The sequence below is a fragment of the Mobula hypostoma genome, chromosome 24 (assembly GCF_963921235.1).
Source record: "Mobula hypostoma chromosome 24, sMobHyp1.1, whole genome shotgun sequence".
Lineage (NCBI taxonomy): Eukaryota > Metazoa > Chordata > Chondrichthyes > Myliobatiformes > Myliobatidae > Mobula > Mobula hypostoma.
In genome coordinates, this window is record NC_086120.1 from 341,140 (window position 1) to 363,749 (window position 22,610).

A 22,610-nucleotide genomic window follows, 5' to 3' on the forward strand; every position below is an offset into this window, starting at 1 on the left:
GAAAAGGACGATTTCACTCAACCTATTCTCATAAGGCATGCTCTCCAATTCAGGCAACATTCTTGTAAATCTCCTCTGCACCCTTTCTATAGTATCCACATCTTTCCTGTAGTGAGGTGACCAGAACTGAGCACAGTGTAACATTTCATCACGACTCTTGAACTCAGTCCCATAGCTGATGAAGGCCAACACACCATATGCCTTCTTAACAACATTGTCAACCTGTGTAGCAGCTTTGAGTGTCCTCTGGACAAGGACCATAAGATCTCGCTGATCCTCCACACTGCCAAGAGTGTTACCATTGATATTATATTCTGTCTTCAAATATGACCTACCAAAATGAGCCACTTCACAGTTATCTGGGTTGAACATCTGCCACTTCTTAGCCCAGTTCTGCATCCTATCAATAACCTGCTGTAACTTCTGACAACCCTCCAAACTATCCACAACACCTCCAACCTTTGTGTCATCAGCAAACTTACTAACTCACCCTTCTACTTCCTCATCCAGGTCATTTATAAAAATCACAATGAGGAGAGCTCCCAGAACAGATCCCTGAGGCACACCACTGGTCACCGACCTCCATGCAGAATATGGCCTGTCTACAACCACTCTTTGCCTTCTGTGGGCAAGCCAGTTCTGGATCCACAAAGCAAGGTCTCGGATCCCATGCCTCCTTACTTGCTGAATGAGCCTTGCATGGGGAACCTTATCAAATGCCTTACTGAAATCCATATACACTACATCCACTGCTCTACCTTCATCAATGTGTTTTGTTACATACTCAAAGAATTCAATAAGGCTCATAAGGCAAGACCTGCCCTTGACAATGCCATGCTGACTATCCCCAATCAGATTATGCTTCTCCAAATGCTCATAAATCCTGCCTCTCAGGATCTTCTCCAACGACTTGCCCACCACTGAAGTCAGACTCACTGGTCTATAATTTCCTGGGCTATCTCTATTCCCTTTCTTGAACAAGGGAACAGCATTTGCAACCCTCCAATCCTCCAGAACCTCTCCCATCCCTATTGATGTTGCAAAGATCATTGCCAGAGGCTCAGCAATCTCCTCCCTCACCTCCCACAGTAGCCTGGGGTATATCTCATCCGGACCCAGAGACTTATCCAACTTGATGCTTTCCAAAACCTTCAGCACAACCTCTTTCTTAAAGTCTATATACGCAAGCATTTCAGTCTGCTGTAAGTCATCCCCACAATTGTCAAGGTCCTTTTCCCTGATGAATACTGAAGCAAAGTATTCATTAAGTACCTCCGCTACCTCTTCCATGCACACATTTCCACTATCGCACCTGATTGGTCCTATTCTCACTTGGCTCATCCTTTTGTTCTTCACGCACTTGTAGAATGCCCTGGGGTTTCCCTTAATCCTGCTTGCCAAGGCCTTCTCATGACCCCATCTAGCTCTCCTAATTTCATTCTCGAGCTCCTTTCTGTCAACCTTGTAATTTTCTGGAGCTCTAACAGTACCTAGTTTCTTGAACCTTTCAAAAGCTTTTCTTAATTAGAATTTCTGCATCATTTGTACACCATGGTTCTTTTACCGTACCATCCTTTCCCTGCCTCAATGGAACATACCTATGCAGAATGCCATGCCAATGTTCCTTGAACATTTGCCACATTTCTGCCATGCATTTCCCTATGAACATCTGCTCCCAATTTATGTTCCCAAGTTTCTGCCTAACAGCATCATATCTCCCCCTACCATAATTAATGTTTTCCCAAATTGTCTGCTCCTATCCCTGTCTAGCGCTGTGGTAAAGGAAATAGAGTTATGATCACTGCCTCTAAAATGCCCTCCTACCGAGAAATCTGACACCTGACCAGGTTCATTTCCCAATACCAGATCAAGTACAACCTCTCCTCTAGTTGGCTTATCTACATATTGTTTCAGGAAACTTTCCTGAATACACCTAACAAACTCCACCACATCCAAATCCCTTGCTCTAAGGAGATGCCAGTCAATATTAGGAAAGTTTAAATCACCCATCACAACAACCCTATTATTATTGCACCGTTCCAGAATCTGCCTCCCTATTTGTTCCTTGATGTCTCTGTTACTATTGGGGAGACTATAATTAAACTCCCAGTGGAGTTATTGTCCCTTCCTGTTTCTGATTTCCACCCACAATGACTCAGTAGACAATCCCTTCTTGACTTCCTCCTTTTCTGCAGCTCTGATACTATCCCTGATTAGCAATGCCACACCCCCACCTCTTTTGGCTCCCTCCCTGTCCTTTTTGAAACATTTAAATCCTAGCACACTCATCAGTCATTCCTGCCCGAGACATCCAAGTCTCTGTAATGACAACATCATAGTTCCATGTATTGATCCACGCTCTAAGTTCATCCACCTTGTTTATGATACTCCTTGCATTAAAATAGACACATCTCAAACCACCTGGCTGAGTGCATCTTTGCTCTATCATCTGCCTATCCTTCCTCACAAGCTCCCTACAAGACGACTCTACTTGTGCGCTGACCGCTCCGTCCTCTGCCTCTTCATTTCGGTTCCCACCCCTGCAAATCTAGTTTAAACCCTTCCCAGTAGCATTGGCAAGCTTCCCTTCTAGGATGTTGGGCTCCCTCCAGTTCAGGTGCAACCCGGCTCACTTGTACAGATCACCCCATCCCCAGAAAAAGTTCCAACGATCCAAGAATTTAAAACCCTGCCCCCTGCACCATATCCTCATCCACTTATTCATCTGTGCTATCTTCCTGTTCTGACTTTCCCTAGTTCTTTGCACTGGGAGTATCTGGAGATTACCACCTTGGAGGTCCCCCTAACTGTCAAGTCCCCTATGACTATTGCTCTGTCTGACTTCACCCTAACCTTCTGAGGCTCAGAGCTAACCACAGTGCTATTGGTCTGGCTGCTGCTGCCTTGCCCAGATAGGTCATCCCCCTCAGCAGTATCCAAAGGGTACTGTTGCTGAGGGGAATGGCCGCAGGGAGTCCTGCACAACTGAGGGCAGGTTTGTCTGGTGAGAGACGCTCAGGTGGGCCTTGGGACTTTTGTTCGGTGGGAGATGAAGAGAACTGGGAAGAACCGGTCGTGTGTTACGACTCGGTGGGAGATTTGTTTGTTTGAGGTGGATTGCGAGCGACGTTCGGAAGGTGGTGTGTGCTCAGTAACCCAAACAGGCTGAAAGCAGAGCAGACCGCTCTTACAGAACTGCTAAATGAAATACATACAGCATAACAGTAAAGATGTGAACTAAGGCATTACACTCCCCCCCCCCACCAAAATAGTTATGTCCTCTTGATTTTGAAGTAATTTGTCATCCCGTCATTAATAACACCATTAGTAATTATGGGCCCAGCGCGTGAGTGACTGAGACATTCAAGAGGTCCAACTTGTGTACATTTGACTGTTAAATTAAAATGGGCCCTTTTTTTTTGTTTTCCTTTACTAACCCTTAAGATTCATAAATATAAATATATTCATAAATATTTTGTGGCACTAATTTGTAACAGGGTAGCACATTACACAGCATCCACACTAACACGAGTTTGGTGGAACCGGAGAGTGTCTTCCCTAGACTTGCGCAACCAAGAAAACCAGGGGGCTTCCACCTGGAATTGCTTTTTTGCTCTTCAGAGAGCCTTCCGTAGATCATGCCTGGACTTCTTGTAGAGTACCGGATCACCGTACTTGAGTACTTGTAGAGTACTTGAACACCACAGATCCAGCCCTCAGCAGACTGTGAATCTCCTGATCTTTCAATTCTTCTGGTTTGGGTATGCCCCATACGTTCTCAAAGGCACACACTCATTCACATAGTTCTTCATGAAGTTGGTAACAACTCATTCAGATCTGACAATGCATCCCGGAATATGGTCCAATCCACCGGTTCAAAGTGGTCTTATAAGTGGTCCTCCATCTCCCTTTGCAGCCTGTATGCCAGGAGTAGGAACACAGCCAGGTGATCAATCTTGACAAAGTGCATGGGTAGGATGGAACACCTATCTTAGTATCATCTGCATACTTACTAATCTAATTTACCACCCCATCATCCAGATCATTAATATATATGACAAACAACATTGGACCCAGTACAGATCCCTGAGGCACACCGCTACACACTGTCCTCCAATCTGACACACAGTTATCCACCACTAATCTCTGGCGTCTCCCATCTAGCCACTGCTGAATCCATTTTACTACTTCCATATTAATGCCTAACGATTAAACCTTCCTAACTAACCTTCCGTGTGGAATCTTGTCAAAGGCCTTACTGAAGTCCATATAGACAACATCCACTGCTTTACCTTCGTCAACTTTCTTAGTAACCTAATCAAAAAATTCAATAAGATTCGTTAAACATGACCTTCCACACACAAATCCATGTTGACTGTTCCTACTCAGACCCTGTCTATCCAGGTAATTATATATACCATCTCTAAGAATACTTTCCATTAACTTACCCATCACTGACGTCAAACTCACAGGCCGATAATTGCTAGGTTTACTCTTAGAACCTTTTTTAAACAATGGAACCACATGAGCAATACACCAATCCTCTGGCACCATCCCATTTCTAATGACATTTAAAATATTTCTGTCAGTGTCCCTGCTATTTCCACACTAACTTCCCTCAAGGTCCTAGGGAATATCTTGTCCGGACCCGGAGACTTATCCACTTTTATATTCCTTAAAAGCGCCAGTACTTCCTCTTCTTTAATTGTCGTATTTTTCATAACTACCCTTCTTGTTTCCTTTACCTTACACAATTCAATATCCTTCTCCTTAGTGAATACCGAAGAAAAGAAATTGTTCAAAATCTCCCCCATCTCTTTTGGCTCTGCACATAGCCATCCACTGTGATTCTCTAAGGGACCAATTTTAACCCTCACTATCCTTTTGCTCTTAATATAACTGTAGAAATCCTTTGGATTTATTTTCACCTTACTTGCCAAAGCAGCCTCGTATCTTCTTTTAGCTCTTCTAATTTCTTTTTAAGATTCTTTTTACATTCTTTATATTCCTCAAGCACCTCATTAACTCCAAGCTGCCTATATTTATTGAAGACCCCTCTCTTTTTCTGAACCAAGTTTCCAATATCCCTTGAAAACCATGGCTCTCTCAAACTTTTAACCTTTCCTTTCAACCTAACAGGAACATAAAGATCCTGTACCCTCAAAATTTCACCTTTAAATGACCTCCATTTCTCTATTACATCCTTCCCATAAAACAAATAGTCCCAATCCACTCTTTCTAGATTCTTTCACATCTCCTCAAAGTTAGCCTTTCTCCAATCAAAAATCACAATCCTAGGTCCAGTCCTGTCCTTCTCCATAATTACACTGAAACTAATGGTGTTGTGATCACTGGACCCAAAGTGCTCCCCAACACATACCTCCGTCACCTGCCCTGTCTCATTCCCTAACAGGAGATCCAACACTGCCCCTTCGCTAGTTGGTACCTCTATGTATTGCTCCAAAAAACTATCTTGCACAGATTTGACAAACTCCAAACCATCCAGCCCTTTTACAGATTGATTGATTGATTGATATTTATTTATAAATCAATACTTTGATTTATAAAGGCCAATGTACCAAAAGCTCTCTTTATGACTCTATCTACCTGTGACGCCACTTTTAGGGAATTTTGTATCTGTACCCCCAGATCCCTCTGTTCTACTGCACTCCTCACTGCCTTACCATTTACCTTGTATGTTCTACCCTGGTTTGTCCTTTCAAAGTGCAATACCTCACACTTGTCTGTATTAAACTCCATCTGCCATTTTTCAGCCTATTTTCCCAGCTAGTCCAAACCCCTCTGCAAGCTTTGAAAAACTTCCTCTCTGTCCACTACACCTCCAATCTTTGTATCATCAGCAAGTTTGCTGATCTAGTTTACCACATTATCATACAGATCATTGATAGAGATGACAAATAACAATGGACCCAGCACTGATCCCTGTGGCACACCACTAGTCACAGGCCTCCACTCAGAGAAGCAATCCTCCTCTACCAGTCTCTGGCTTCTTCCATTGAGCCAATGTCTAATCCAATTTACTACCTCTCCATGTACAAACATTTGTATACCCAGTGGTTGTATCTTCCTAACTAACCTCTGATGCGGGACCTTGTCAAAGGCCTTACTGAAGTCCATGTAGACAACATCCACTGCCTTCCCTTCATCCACTTTCCTGGTAACCTCCTTGAAAAACTCTTAATAGATTTGTTAAACATGACCAACCACGCACAAAGCCATGTTGACTCTACCTGATAAGTCCCTGTCTATCCAAATACTTGTAGATCCTATCTCTTAGTACTCCTTCCAGTAATTTACCTACTACCAATGTCAAACTTACCGGCCTATAATTTCCCGGATTACTTTTCGATCCTTTTTTAAACAATGGAACAACATGAGCTATCCTCCAATCCTCCGGCACCTCACCCGTAGATACCGACATTTTAAGTATATCTGCCAGGGCCCCTGCAATTTCAACACCAGTCTCCTTCAAGGTCCAAGGGAATACCCTGTCAGGTCCTGGGGATTTATCTACTCTGATTTGCCTCAAGGTAGCAAGCACCTCCTCTTCTTCAATCTGTGTAGGTTCCATGACCTCATTACTTGTTTGCCTTATTTCCATAGACTCCATGACAGTTTCTTTAGTAAATACAGACGCTAAAAACCCATTTAAAATCTCCCCCATTTCTTTTGGTTGCATACATAGCCGACCACTCTGATCTTCAAGAGGACCAATTTTATCCCTTACTATCCTTTTGCTCTTAATACACCTGTAGAAGCTCTTTGGATTATCCTTCACCTTGACTGCCAAAGCAACCTCATCTTTGTCTTTCTAGTTTGCTTTTTAAGTGTGACTCTACACCCTTGATGGGTCCTCCTCAAGTGAAGGCTTGCTTTCCTTGGATGGAAGGAGGCTGAGGGGTGACTTGGCAAAAGCATATTAGATTATGAGAGTGAAAGGTAAGGAAAATAGTCACAGTCCTTTCTCCTTGGCAGGAGTATCAGAGGCATAGGTTTAAGGTTAGAGTAAGGAGACTTGAAAGGAATCTGAGTGGTAACTTTTTTTCTTACAGAGAGGCAATGGTAGAATCAGATACAATTACTGTGTTTAAGAGACATTTAGGCGGATAGTTATATTGGCAAGGCATAGGATACAGTCCTATAATGCAATCAATGTAGATAGTTAATATGGTTAATAGTCGATTGAACGGCGCATTTCTGCACCATACACTTCTATGAACTTCTCTTAACCGATATAACCAAAGACAAAATATATAATCAAAAATTACTGGGGTTTGTGAGACTGTTGTATACAAATTAGTTGCTGTCTTCCCTCAAAACTTTGACTGCATTTGGACATCCTAGGGTTTTGAAAGTTGCTATATAAATGCAGATAGTTACCATTATGAGCATGAAGAAATGTTCTGTTCTTTCCTCAGTGAACCTCCACAGGAAACATTATTTATTAGGTTTAATATGACGTTCTCATCTAAACAGACCTCAATTGTTGAGCTTCCAGAAAATGTAAGTAATGACAGAATCTTCTTCTTAATGTTACATTTAGTTGGATGTTTGTTTGCTTGGGAGATTTCTATGAGGCGGAAATCATGAGCATGGCTCATTGGACACATAAAATAACTGGCCTCTCCTGTCAACACAGATAACAGTAGACTATTTCATTGACTGTCAACAAGAAACAAGTTGCCTTGTACTGCCAGCCCACTGTAAAAGTACTGCTGTCTTTAGTTCAGAATTCAGTAAGTGGATGGGCCATTGATGAATCTTCCACAATGGATCCAATTTGTACATGGTAGTTTGCCTCCTAGGTGCCAGGGTCCGGGATGTTTCAGATCACGTCCAAGACGTCCTACAGTGGGAGGGAGAACAGCCAGAGGTCGTGGTACATACTGGTACCAATGACATAGGTAGGAAAAGGGAAGAGCTCCTGAAAAAAGACTACAGGGAGTTAGGAAGGAAGTTGAGAAGCAGGACCGCAAAGGTAGTAATCTCGGGATTACTGCCTGTACCACGCAAATGAGGTGGAGGTTAAATGCGTTGCTGAGGGATTGGAGCAGGGGGCAGGGATTCAGATTTCTGGATCATTGGGACCTCTTTTGGGGCAAGAGTGACCTGTACAGAAAGGACGGGTTGCACTTGAGTCCCAGGGAGACCAATATCCTGGCGGGGAGGTTTGCTAAGGCTACTGGGGAGAGTTTAAACTAGAATTGTTGGGGAGTGGGAACCGAACTGAAGAGACTGGGGAAGAGGAGGTTGGGTCACAAATAGAGAAAGCTTCGAGACAGTGCGAGAGGGAGGATAGGTAGGTGATAGAGAAGGGACGCGCTCAGACCGAAGGTTTGAGATGTGTCTTTTTTAACGCAAGGAGTATTGTGAACAAAACGGATGAGTTTAGAGTGTGGATCAGTACTTGGAGATATGATGTGGTGGCCATTACAGAGACTCGGATGGCTCAGGGACAAGGCTTTAGATGTTTCAGAAAGGATAGGGAGGGAGGCAAAAGAGGTGGGGGCGTGGCACTGTTGATCAGAAATAGTGTCGTGGCTGCGGAAAAGGTGGGCGCCATGGAGGGATTGTCTACGGAGTCCCTGTGGGTGTAGGTTAGGAACAGGAAAGGAACAATAACTTTACTAGGTGTTTTTTATAGGCCGCCCAACAGTAACAGGGACATTGAGGAGCAGATAGGGAGACAGATTCAGGAAAGGTGTAATAATAACAGGCTGAGATTTTAATTTCCCAAACATCGATTGGCATGTCCCTAGAGCGAGAGGTTTAGAGGTGTGTTCAAGAAGGTTTCTTGACACAATATGTAGATAAGCCTACAAGAGGAGAGGCTGTACTTGATTTGGTATTGGGAAATGAACCTGGTCAGGTGTCAGATTTCTCAGTGGGGGAGCATTTTGGAGATAGGGATCATAATTCTATCTCCTTTACAATAGCATTGGAGAGAGATAGGAACAGACAAGTTAGAAAAGTGTTTAATTGGAGTAAGGGGAATTATGAGGCTATCAGGCAGGAAATTGGAAGCTTAAATTGGAAACAGATGTTCTCAGGGAAAATGTACAGCAGAGATGTGGCAAATGTTCAGGGGATATTTGTGTGGAGTTCTGCATAGGTACATTCCAATGAGACAGGGAAGTTTGGTAGGGTACAGGAACTGTGGTGTACAAAGCCTGTATTAAATCTAGTCAAGAAGAAAAGAAAAGCTTACAAAAGGTTCAGAGAGCGAGGTAATGTTAGAGATCTAGAAGATTATAAGGCTAACAGGAAGGAGCTTAGAAGGAAATTAGGAGAGCCAGAAGGGTCATGAGGAGGCCTTGGTAGGCAGGATTAAGGAAAACCCGAAGGCATTCTACAAGTATGTGAAGAGAAACATAGAAAATAGGTGCAGGAGTAGGCCATTCGGCCCTTCGAGCCTGCACCGCCATTTATTATGGTCATGGCTGATCATCCAACTCAGAACCCTGCACCAGCCTTCCCTCCATACCCCCTGATCCCCGTAGCCACAAGGGCCATATCTAACTCCCTCTTAAATATAGCCAATCAACTGGCCTCAACTGTTTCCTGTGGCAGAGAATTCCACAGATTCACCACTCTCTGTGTGAAGAAGTTTTTCCTAATCTCAGTCCTATAAGGCTTCCCCCTTATCCTCAAACTGTGACCCCTCGTTCTGGACTTCCCCAACATCGGGAACAATCTTCCTGCATCTAGCCTGTCCAATCCCTTTAGGATTTTATACGTTTCAATCAGATGCCCCCTCAATCTTCTAAATTCCAACGAGTACAAGCCTAGTTCATCCAGTCTTTCTTCATATGAAAGTCCTGCCATCCCAGGAATCAATCTGGTGAATCTTCTTTGTACTTCCTCTATGACAAGGATGTCTTTCCTCAGATTAGGGGACCAAAACTGCACACAATACTCCAGGTGTGGTCTCACCAAGGCCTTGTACAACTGCAGTAGTACCTCCCTGCTCCTGTACTCGAATCCTCTTGCTATAAATGCCAGCATACCATTCGCCTTTTTCACCGCCTGCTGTACCTGCATGCCCACTTTCAATGACTGGTGTATAATGACACCCAGGTCTCGTTGCACCTTCCCTTTTCCTAATCGGCCACCATTCAGATAATAATCTGTTTTCCTATTCTATTTTTGCCACCAAAGTGGATAACTTCACATTTATCCACATTAAATTGCATCTGCCATGAATTTGCCCACTCACCCAACCTATCCAAGACACCCTGCATCCTCTTAGCATCCTCCTCACAGCTAACACTGCCGCCCAGCTTCGTGTCATCTGCAAACTTGGAGATGCTGCATTTAATTCCCTCATCCAAGTCATTAATATATATTGTAAACAACTGGGGTCCCAGCACTGAGCCTTGCAGTACCCCACTAGTCACTGCCTGCCATTCTGAAAAGGTCCCGTTTATTCCCACTTTTTGCTTCCTGTCTGCTAACCAATTCTCTATCCACATCAATACCTTACCCCCAATACCGTGTGCTTTAAGTTTGCACACTAATCTCCTGTGTGGGACCTTGTCAAAAGCCTTTTGAAAATCCAAATATACCACATCCACTGGTTCTCCCCTATCCACTCTACTAGTTACATCCTCAAAAAATTCTATGAGATTCGTCAGACATGATTTTCCTTTCACAAATCCATGCTGACTTTGCCCGATGATTTCACCGCTTTCCAAATGTGCTGTTATCACATCTTTGATAACTGACTCCAGCAGTTTCCCCACCACCGACGTTAGGCTAACCGGTCTATAATTCCCCAGTTTCTCTCTCTACCTCCTTTTTTGAAAAGTGGGGTTACGTTAGCCACCCTCCAATCCTCAGGAACTAGTCCAGAATCTAACGAGTTTTGAAAAATTATCACTAATGCATCCACTATTTCTTGGGCTACTTCCTTAAGCACTCTGGGATGCAGACCATCTGGCCCTGGGGATTTATCTGCCTTCAATCCCTTCAATTTACCTAACACCACTTCCCTACTAAGATGTATTTCGCTCAGTTCCTCCATCTCACTGGACCCTCTGTCCCCTACTATTTCTGGAAGATTATTTATGTCCTCCTTAGTGAAGACAGAACCAAAGTAATTATTCAATTGGTCTGCCATGTCCTTGCTCCCCATAATCAATTCACCTGTTTCTGTCTGTAGGGGACCGACATTTGTCTTGACCAGTCTTTTCCTTTTCACATATCTATAAAAGCTTTTACAGTCAGTTTTTATGTTCCCTGCCAGCTTTCTCTCATAATCTTTTTTCCCCTTCCTAATTAAGCCCTTTGTCCTCCTCTACTGAACTCTGAATTTCTCCCAGTCCTCAGGTGAGCCACTTTTTCTGGCTAATTTGTATGCTACTTCTTTGGAATTGATACTATCCCTAATTTCTCTTGTCAGCCATGGGTGCACTACCTTCCTTGATTTATTCATTCGCCAAACTGGGATGAACAATTGTTGTAGTTCATCCATGCAATCTTTAAATGCTTGCCATTGCATATCCACCGTCAATCCTTTAAGTGTCATTTGCCAGTCTATCTTAGCTAATTCACGTCTCATACCTTCAAAGTTACCCCTCTTTAAGTTCAGAACCTTTGTTTCTGAATTAACTATGTCACTCTCCATCTTAATGAAGAATTCCACCATATTATGGTCACTCTTACCCAAGGGGCCTCTCACGACAAGATTGCTAATTAACCCTTCCTCATTGCTCAAAACCCAGTCTAGAATAGCCTGCTCTCTAGTTGGTTCCTCGACATGTTGGTTCAAAAAACCATCCCACATACATTCCAAGAAATCCTCTTCCTTAGCACCCTTACCAATTTGGTTCACCCAATCTACATGTAGATTGAAGTCACCCATTATAACTGCTGTTCCTTTATTGCACACATTTCTAATTTCCTGTTTAATACCATCCCCAACCTCACTACTACTGTTAGGTGGCCTGTACACAACTCTCACTAGCGTTTTCTGCCCCTTAGTGTTATGCAGCTCTACCCATATCGACTCCACATCTTCCCGGCTTATGTCCTTCCTTTCTATTGTGTTAATCTCATCTTTAACCAGCAACGCCACCCCACCTCCTTTTCTTTCATGTCTATCCCTCCTGAATATTGAATATCCCTGAACGTTGAGCTCCCATCCTTGGTCACCCTGGAGCCATGTCTCTGTGATCCCAACTATATCATAATCATTAATAACAATCTGCACTTTCAATTCATCCATCTTATTACGAATGCTCCTTGCATTGACACACAAAGCCTTCAGGCGCTCTTTTACAACACTCTTAGCCCTTATACAATTATGTTGAAAAGTGGCCCTTCTTGATGCTTGCCCTGGATTTGTCGGCCTGCCACTTTTGCTTTTCTCCTTTGCACTTTTTGCTTCTACGCTCACTTTACACCCCTCTGTCTCTCTGCACTAGTTCCCATCCCCCTGTTGTGAACTAACCTCCTCTCGCCTAGCCTCTTTAATTTGATTCCCACCCCACAACCATTCTAGTTTAAAGTCACCTCAGTAGCCCTCGCTAATCTCCCTGCCAGGATATTGGTCCCCCTAGGATTCAAGTGTAACCCATCCTTTTTGTACAGGTCACGCCTGCGCCAAAAGAGGTCCCAATGATCCAAAAACTTGAATCCCTGCCTCCTGCTCCAATCCCTCAGCCACGCATTTATCCTCCACCTCATCGCATTCCTACTCTCACTGTCGCGTGGCACAGGCAGTAATCGCGAGATTACTACCTTTGCGGTCCTTTTTCTCAACTCCCTTCCTAGCTCCCTATATTCTCCTTTCAGGACCTCATCCCTTTTCCTACCTATGTCATTGGTACCTATATGTACCACGACCTCTGGCTCCACACCCTCCCACTTCAGGATATCTTGAATACGATCAGAAATATCCCGGACCCTGGCACCGGGGAGGCAAACTACCATCCGGGTCTCTGGACTGCGTTCACAGAATCGCCTATCTGACCCCCTTACTATCGAGTCCCCTATCACAACTGCCCTCCTCTTCCTTTCCCTACCCTTCTGAGCTACAGGGCCGGACTCTGTGTCGGAGACACGGCCACTGTCGCTTCCCCCGGGTAAGCTTTCCCCCCCAACAGTACTCAAACAGGAGTACCTATTGTTAAGGGGCACAGCCACCGGGGTACTCTCTATTACCTGACTCTTCCCCTTTCCCCTCCTAACCGTGACCCACTTGTCTGCCTCCCGTGGCCCCGGTGTGACCACCTGCCTGTAACTCCTCTCTATCAACTCCTCACTCTCCCTGACCAGACGAAGGTCATCGAGCTGCAGCTCCAGTTCCGTAACGCGGTCCCTTAGGAGCTGCATCTCGATGCACTTGGCGCAGATGTAGACGTCCGGGAGGCTTGGAGACTCTAGGGCCTCCCACATCCAACACCGAGAACAACAAACTGCCCTCACACTCATACTGCCCCTCTCCTCAAATAACAACAGAAAATGAATACCAAATCTTCCTCGTCTCGCCCGTTTCCACCTAAGCCCGTTGAGCCGAAGCCCTTAAGTCTTCACTCTGCTCCCGGCTCACTCCGCCGCCCGCAAACTCTGCTGCCCGCTGTATGAGGCTCTGTTCCTTTTAAATCTGCCGCGCTGCACTGCCCGACGTCACACGCCTGCGCAGTCCCGCCTCTCAGAACGCCGTTGGAGAAAAAAAAACCAAAAATTTCAGAAATGTCTTCCTCCGCACTCCCGCTCCGACTCTCAGACTTCCTTCTTCGAATCAAACGCGAAGCAGGATTTCTGCCCTTTTAAATCTGCCGTGCTGCACTGCCCGACGTCACACGCCTGCGCAGTCCCGCCTCTCTGAACGCCGTTGGATAAGACGTGAAAGAATAGAACCTATCCAGTATGACAGTGGGAAAGTGTGTACGGAACCGGAGGAGATGGCAGAGGTACTTTCCCTATGTGACTCCCTTGTCCATTCGTCCCCCCATCCCTCCCCACCGATCTCCCTCCTGGCATTTATCCTTGTAAGCTGAACAAGTGCTACACCTGCCCTTAGACTTCCTCCCTCACCACCATTCAGGGCCCCAGACAGTCCTTCCAGGTGAGGCGACACTTCACCTGTGAGTCGGCTGGGGTGATATACTGTGTCTGGTGCTCCGATGCGGCCTTCTATATATTGGTGAGACCTGACGCAGAGTGGGAGATCGTTTCGCTGAACGTCTACGCTCTGTCCGCCAGAGAAAGCAGGATCTCCCAGTGTCACACATTTTAATTCCGCATCCCATTCCCATTCTGATACGTCTATCCACGGCCTCCTCCACTATCAAGATGAAGCCACACTCAGGTTGGAGGAATGACACCTTATATTCCGTCTGGGTAGCCTCCAACCTGATGGCATGAACATTAACTTCTCTAACTTCTGTTATTTATTTATTTATTATATATATTTCTTTCTCTCCCTCTCTCCTCTCTCCTCTCTCCTCTCTCCTCTCTTCTCTCTCCTCTCTCCTCTCTCCCTCTTTCTTCTCTCTCTCCCCCCCCTTTTCTCCCTCTGTCCCCTTCACTATACCCCTTGCCCATCCTCTGGGTTCCCCCCACCCCCATTGTCTTTCTCCCTGGGCCTCCCGTCCCATGATCCTCTAATATCCCTTTTGCCAATCAACTGTCCAGCTCTTGGCTCCATTCCTCCCCCTGCTGTCTTCTCCTATCATTTTGGATCTCCCAGTCCCCCTCCCACTTTCAAATCTCTTACTAGCTCTTCTTTCAGTTAGTCCTGACAAAGGGTCTCGGCCCAAAACGTCGACTGTACCTCTTCCTATAGGTGCTGCCTGGCCTGCTGCGTTCACCAGCAATTTTTATGTGTGTACTTAATGAATACTTTACTTCAGTATTCACTATGGAAAAGGATCTTGGTGATTGTAGTGATCACTGGTAGCAGACTGAAAAGCTTGAGCATGTAGATATTAAGAAAGAGGATGTGCTGGAGCTTTTGGAAAGCATCAAGTTGGATAAGTCGCTGGGACCAGATGAGATGTACCCCAGGCTACTGTGGGAGGCGAGGGAGGACATTGCTGAGCCTCTGGCGATGATCTTTGCATCATCAATGGGGATGGGAGAGGTTCTGGAGGATTGGAGGGTTGCGGATGTCGTTCCCTTATTCAAGAAAGGAAGTAGAGATAGCCCAGAAAACTATAGACCAGTGAGTCTTACTTCAGTGGTCGGTAAGTTGATGGATAATATCCTGAGAGGCAGGATTTATGAACATTTGGAGAGGTATAATATGATTAGGAATAATCAGCATGGTTTTGTCAAAGGCAGGTCCTGCCTTACCAGTGTTACGTACCCCGTAACTGGGTTGCCAAACCAGCAGAAATGGATCACTCAGTTGGAGTCTGGAGTACTAGAACTAAGAAAGTTTTATTAAAGAAACAAACAACACAGTAATCGAAAGGATAATAAATGCAACAGTTCAGCAATGATAACCACTCATGTGCACAGAATTAAGATAACAGCATCAATCAAGCTCTATCGTTGTCTAGGGGTAAATGACCAAATTTCAAAATGACTCAAAGTTCAGTCCAGTTAGTAGTTCAGTTCGCAGTCATCGTTGCCATGGCGATGGACAAGGTGGGGGGGAAGAGAGACAGAGAGAACAGGAACAACTGATCATTCAGGCACTGCTTCACTCACAGACCAGCGAGATGGCTCACAAGCAGCTTTTGGGCGGGTCCTTGGTGATGTCACCTGAGGTCACCGACTGTGACCCCTCCTCCAGATGCGGTCGATCCTCTGCAGTGAACCCGGCACCCAGGCAAGGGCGGACACACACCGGGTTCCCGCTGATCGTACCTTTCCACCCCGGGCGTTGTCTGGTACTTCTCACCCACTCGTGAGAGGCGCACCGCTTCCAGGGTCTCGTTACCTCGGGTGGCGTGTGGCTGTCTTAGCGAACCTGTCCCTTTTTATCCCCCTGCTGGGGTATCGCCTGTCCATCACTTCAAACAGTTCAGGGTTCAAAGGGGGAGCCGCTCCAGACAGCTCTCTCTCTCCCACGTCCCTTCATTACACATCTCCAGACGCTGCTCCATTGTTCCTTATCTCTCCTTCCCCTGAGGGCAGGTGGCAGACCAACTGCTGATGCCACTGATGCTAGCCCAGGCCAGCAAACATCTTAATTTTATGTGTATTCTCGTAACACCAGCCTGATTGAATTTTTTGAGGATGTGACTGAACACATTGATGAAAGAAGAGCAGTAGATGTAGTGTATATGGATTTCAGCAAGGCATTTGATAAGGTACCCATGCAAGGCTTATTGAGAAAGTAAGGAGGCATGGGATCCAAGGGGATGTTGCTTTATGGATCTGGAACTGACTTGCCCATAGAAGGCAAGGAGTTGTTGTAGACAGGTCATATTCTGCATGGAGGTCAGTCACCAGTGGAGTGCCTCAGGGATCTGTTCTGAGACCCTTACTCTTGTGATTTTTATAAATGATCTGGATGAGTAGGTGGAGGTATGGGTTAGTAAGTTTGCTGATGACACAAAGGTTGGAGATGTTGTGGATAGTGTGGAGGGCTGTCAGAAATTACAGCAGGACATTGATAGGATGCAAAACTGGGCTGAGAAGTGGCAGATGGAGTTCAACCCAGATAAGTGTGAAGTGGTTTATTTTGCTAGGTCAAATATGATGGCAGAATATAGTATTAATGGTAAGACTCTTGGTAGCGTGGAGGATCAGAGGGATCTTGGGGTCCGAGTCCATAGGACGCTCAAAGCAGCTGCGCAGGTTGACTCTGTGGTTAAGAAGGCATACGGTGCATTGGCCTTCATCAATCGTGGAATTGAATTTCGGAGACGAGAAGTAATGTTGCAGCTATTTGGAACCCTAGTCAGACCCCACTTGGAGTATTGTACTCAGTTCTGGTTGCCTCACTACAGGAAGGATGTGGAAACCATAGAAAGGGTGCAGAGGAGATTTACAAGGATGTTGCCTGTATTGGGGAGCATGCCTTATGAGAATAGGTTGAGTGAATTCGGCCTTTTCTCCTTGGAGCGATGGAGGATGAGAGGTGACCTGTTAGAGGTGTATAAGATGATGAGAGGCATTGATCGGAGGCTTTTTCCCAGGCCTGAAATGGTTGCCACAAGAGGACACAGGTTTAAGGTGCTAGGGAGTAGGTCCAGAGGAGATGTCAGGGGTAAGTTTTTTCACTCAGAGAGTGGTGAGTGTGTGGAATGGGCTGCCGGCAATGGTGGTGGAAGCGGATACGTAGGGTCTTGTAAGAGACTTTTGGATAGGTACATGGAGCTTAGAAAAATAGAGGGCTACAGATAAGCATAGTAATTTCTAAGGTAGGCACAACTTTGTGGGCTGAAGGGCCTGTATTTGTGCTGTAGGTTTTCTTTGTTTCTGTAAATTTCCAGTAAGACTGTAACATGGCTGTATAGTGCACTGTTAATGACATTTTATGTAATTCTGGAAAAAAAAAACAATCCAACCTTGTGTGGCTGCAGAATTGGAGTCTGGGTTGGTTGTAATCTAACGACCTTTGTTTGGTTCTAGAAAGTATTCAGGATTAGAAAAACGCAACACAGTTTTTCAAGGAATTATTATGTTGTTCAGATGCTGTGTGGATGGCAAAGGACTAAGAAAATGCAGTGCGTTGCCCCTCTTCCACTCCCACCCATCTGGGTATTACCATTGCTCCTCTCCCTGTCCTACCTGCGGGGCTGTCTTCCCATCCACTCTTTTCACGGGTTGTCATGGCAACTGTGGCTAATCCATTTTCTAGAAAAAATGACTGAACTAAATTTTTCTGCTAACCTCACTATTACATAAGCCAAGTGCATTTGCAACCATTTGAAGATTGAAGACCAGCTCACTCTGTGTTATGTTGGAGGATGGGATTGTATTGCCAATCTGCCTGTAATTTGCAGATTCAGTTGGTTATTTTACACTTTTCTATTGGCTACACCCCCTCTGCCTACTCACCATTCCTTTTGGACCCCTTCCATAAGATTTAGGAGCAGAATTAGGCCATTTGACCCATTGAGACTGCTCTGCCATTTCATAATCGTTGATCCATTTTCCCTCTCAACCCTAATAATCTCCGATCTCCCGTATCCCTTCATGTCCAGACTGATGAAGAATCTATCAAACTCTACCAAATGACTTGGCCTCCACAGTCACCTGTGGCAATAAATTCCACAGTTTCACCACTCTTTCTAAAGAAATCCCTCCTCATTTCTGTTCTAAAAGGGCGCTCCTCTGAGGCTGTGTCCTCTGGTCAAAACCCCCACCATAGAAAACATCCTCCTCACATCCACTCTATCGAAGCCTTTCAATGTTTGATAGGTTTCAATGAGGTCACCCCTCATTCTTTTGAAATCCAGTAAGTACAGTCCCAGAGCCAACAAACGTTCCTCATATGAGAAGCCTTTCAATCCCAGAGTCATCTTCGTGAACCTCCTTTTAACCTTCGCTAATGTTAGTACATCCTTTCTTAGATAAGGGGCCCAAAAACTGCTCACAATACTCCATTCATTCAGTCAGTGGGTGCCGTCCCGAATCTGGGGTTGGTGGCTATGCACCTCCATTTTCTTCGATCTTGCAACAGCCCCAAGTACAGCCTCTCCTCCAGTTTGTTCTCGCTGGCCGCCTTGGCACCGCCCGCCGCCCCCACTGAACTCGAGCCTGAGGCCGTGTCAGCCTCCAGCCATGGCTGCTTCTTCGAGCTCAGCCCTCCCTTAGGCGGAGGCCTTGGGCAGGTCCAGGCACACGGTGCAGCGCCCAGTTCATCATATCTCTTCTAACTAGGTGCATAGCATATGATTCATAGATACGTGGTGAGGCTTTAATCTCTTCCACGGAAGATGGCCGTTGGCTCACAAGGAGCTCATCCGCCCTTTGTCAGGTCTTGTTTTTTTTTAGTCCTGCTGGGTGTCCTCACACCCTCCTCACCAGACTAAGTACGGTGGGGGAGCCGGCCCAAGTCGCCGACCACTCGACCACGGCCCCCAGCCGAGCGCTGGGCGCCCAACCCCCACCGAATCTCTCCCAGCATCTGGTGCCTGACCGAAAATCATGGTTGAGTGGCCGACGACAAAACCGGAGTACTCCATTAGTGCTTTATAAATCCTCAAAATTAAATCTTTGCTTTTGTATTCTAGTCCTCTCAAAATGAATTCTAACATTTTATTTGCCTTCCTCACCACTGACTCAACCTGCAAATTAACCTTTCGGGAATCGTGCACAAGGATTCCCAAGTCCCTTTACAGCTCAGATTTCTGAGCTGTCTCTCCATTTAGCAAATAGCCTACGCTTCCTGACTGTATTCTACCTGCCTCTTCTTTGTCCATTTCCTAATCTGTTTAAGTCCTTCCATAGCCTCTCTACTTTCTCAAAACTACCTGCCCCTCCACCAATCTCCATATCGTCTGCATACTTGTCCACAAAGCCATCAAATCCACCAGCCAAGTCATTGACATATAACGTAAAAGGAATCAGTCCCAACACAGACCCCTGTGGAACACCCACTAGTCACCAGCAACCAACCAGAAAAGGCTCCTTTCATTCCTTCTCTTTGCCTCCTGCCAATCAGCCAATGCTCTATCCATGCTAATATCTTTCTTGTCATACCACAGGCTCTTAAGTTGTTAAGCAGCCTTGTGTGGCACCTTGTCAAAGGCCTTCTAAAGATCCCAGTACAAAACACCACCTATTTTCCTTTGTCTATCATGCTTGTTATTTATTCAAATAATTCCAACAGATTTGTTAGGCAAGAACCATGCTGACTATGGCCTATTTTATCATGTGCCTCCAAGTGCCCCAAAACGACATCCTTAACAATCGACTCCAACATCTTCCCAGACTAACTGGCCTATAACTGCACATGGCTTAAACAAAGGGAAAAGAGAGCAAGCCCCTTCCATATGCTATTTTATATACCTAGGGTATTTGAAACTGGACACCAGGTAGCTATCCATAGGGAAAAGCAGCTGCAGCTACTAAACTAACCAATCACAGTGGAAGTGACTTTCAGCAATCAGAATAAGGCATGCCCCCACAGGATACTCCCCTCAAAAATTGCAAATGCGATAATCCAACCCTCAGACAAGTATGAGTCTTACGAACTCCCCAACTAAGTTATACATAAAGCACAAGAGTACAGTACCCAGTACCGTAAAGCCAATAGTCGCCTCCTGGTATACTACAGTAATCCACCAACTTCTCTTTGCCCCAAAGTACCACCAGCCCCACCCTAGAGTGTAATAGCCAAAGAGCTGATCCCCCACTTAAATTTATACATTGACTCTGAGATATGATCAACCAGGTGAGAGATGTTCACCAACCCATCAGGAATGCAGGTGCAGCATTCTTAACCAATGACAGTTCAAGTGCCACTTTCCTTTATGAGCAGGTAATCCAAGGCATCAGTCCCTGGGACAGTTGGGCCATCATTCAAAACATCCTTCTTTCGTAACAGCCCTGTTACTGACTAGCATAGATAAGGTGTTTATTCAGGGCACTGGGTGGCATGCATACAGCACCACATATCAACCACACAACCCTGTGGGAACAACGGGTGGGCCTAAGAACTGTGTATCCAGTAAGTGCCCAGCTTCACAACACCATTTGGCATAGACACAACTGAACCAGGATACCGTTCCTGCTCACACTTGCCTTCCACTTTGCACCTTGTACCTGTACTCGACATACCACCTACGCTAGTGGTCACCAAACTTTTTAAGCCCAAGATCCCCTACCTCAGCCTTAGTGAAAGCCAAGATCGACCTACTAAATCGTTTAGTCACACGCATGTGCACCAGGCAGAAAAGACCGGAAGTAAAACCCTGCAACCCAGAAACAACCTCTCTTTACAAACAACTTTCCGTAGCAGGAGTATTGCTATATTACCATTATCTTAATTAGTATTACTTATTTTTATAATGCTCACATTACAACACCTTTAATTCTGTGTTTCATTATTTAATTTTATTTCAACACGGAAAAATAAATGAATAAAAATTGACTGTTGCACTCAGTGTGTCATAGTCATAGTTATACTTTATTGATCCCGGGGGAAATTGGTTTTCGTTACAGTTGCACCATAAATAATAAATAGTAATAGAACCATAAATAGTTAAATAGTAATATGTAAATTATGCCAGTAAATTATGAAGTAAGTCCAGGACCAGCCTATTGGCTCAGGGTGTCTGACCCTCCAAGGGAGGAGTTGTGAAGTTTGATGGCCACAGGCAGGGATGACTTCCTATGACGCTCTGTGTTGCATCTCGGTGGAATGAGTCTCTGGCTGAATGTACTCCTGTGCCCACCCCGTACATTATGTAGTGGATGGGAGACATTGACCAAGATGGCATGTAACTTAGACAGCATCCTCTTTTCAGACATCACCATCAGAGAGTCCAGTTCCATCCCCACAACATCACTGGCCTTACGAATGAGTTTGTTGATTCTGTTGGTGTCTGCTACCCTCAACCTGCTGCCCCAGCACACAGTGATGACTGGGGCTGAATACTTTCTGCTAGTTCCCTGAAATTTGCCTCATAACTACAGACATCCAGTCTCAGACAGTCTGTGAGATGTCTGTCAGTAAGACAGCTCCTGTACTTAGATTTCATAATTTTCATCTGTTGCAGCACAGCACCCTCGCAAACCTCCTGACAGACTGAATATTTGAATGGACAGTTTCCTTTGTTAGACTGAATGTTGAATCTGCCACATTTTTCAGGTGTTTTGTATTGGTAAGCTGTTACTGAGACACTAATATAAGTTTCAGAGGTACACAAGATAATAATGACACCACTGTTTTTTGTTTTCCAGTTATTTACATTTGGGAAATGTTGGAATTTAAAGGGGGGGAAGTGTTGTAATGTGAACATTATAAAGGTAAGTTAATACAAATTAGGATAATGGTAATATAGCAATACTCCCGCTGCGCGGCTACAGGAAGCTGTAAAGAGAGGTTGCTTCCGGGTTGCGGGGTTTTACTTCCAGTCTTTTCTACCGTGGTGCATGGGGGGAACTACACACATGCGCACTGGGCAGAAAGAACAGAACTAAGACCCTGCAACCCGGAAACAATCTCTCTTTACAAACAGCTTTCAGTAGCTGGAGTATTGCTATATTACCATTATCCTAATTAGTATTACTTGTTTTTATAATGCTCACATTACAACAGTATTTGTGTATTTATTTATTTTCCATTTTTTTCGGGATCTTTTGGGGAAATTCTCAAAGATCGATTGGTCAATCGCAATCGACCGGTTGGCGACCACTAACCTACACCGATACCCTGTCAGGTGGGGAAATCACCAATTAAGCAAATTGTGTGTTGGGAAATACCCACCCTTAAATCACTCACTCCACCAGGCTATTAAGGCTCAAGCCCCTTAAGGCTGTTACCATACTCTGGATCGAGATCGGCTGGAATAGACTACTCTGTCCTAGCTCCCCCAAAACAGAATGCCAAAACCCCAGAGTCCAGGTAATTACCCCCAACAGTCTTTTCTTTGTTGCCAAAGGGATTGATATCAGTGGCCCCTTCTGTGATGTAGTAAGGAGTCTTCATGCAAATTCAGCAATCTGACCCGTTGGTC

General features: G+C 45.1%; 1 protein-coding gene across 4 annotated transcripts in view; it reads left to right on the forward strand.

Annotated features, from left to right (window-relative positions):
• The window catches only part of LOC134337621 (cystinosin-like), a 170,638-nt gene that overhangs the window by 98,170 nt on the left and 49,858 nt on the right, over positions 1-22,610 (forward strand). For all 4 annotated transcript variants that reach the window (XM_063032799.1, XM_063032797.1, XM_063032800.1 and 1 more), the window contains one exon: positions 7,440-7,524. In XM_063032799.1, coding sequence (XP_062888869.1) covers positions 7,440-7,524 — 85 coding nt within the window. The remainder of the gene's footprint in view (positions 1-7,439; positions 7,525-22,610) is intronic.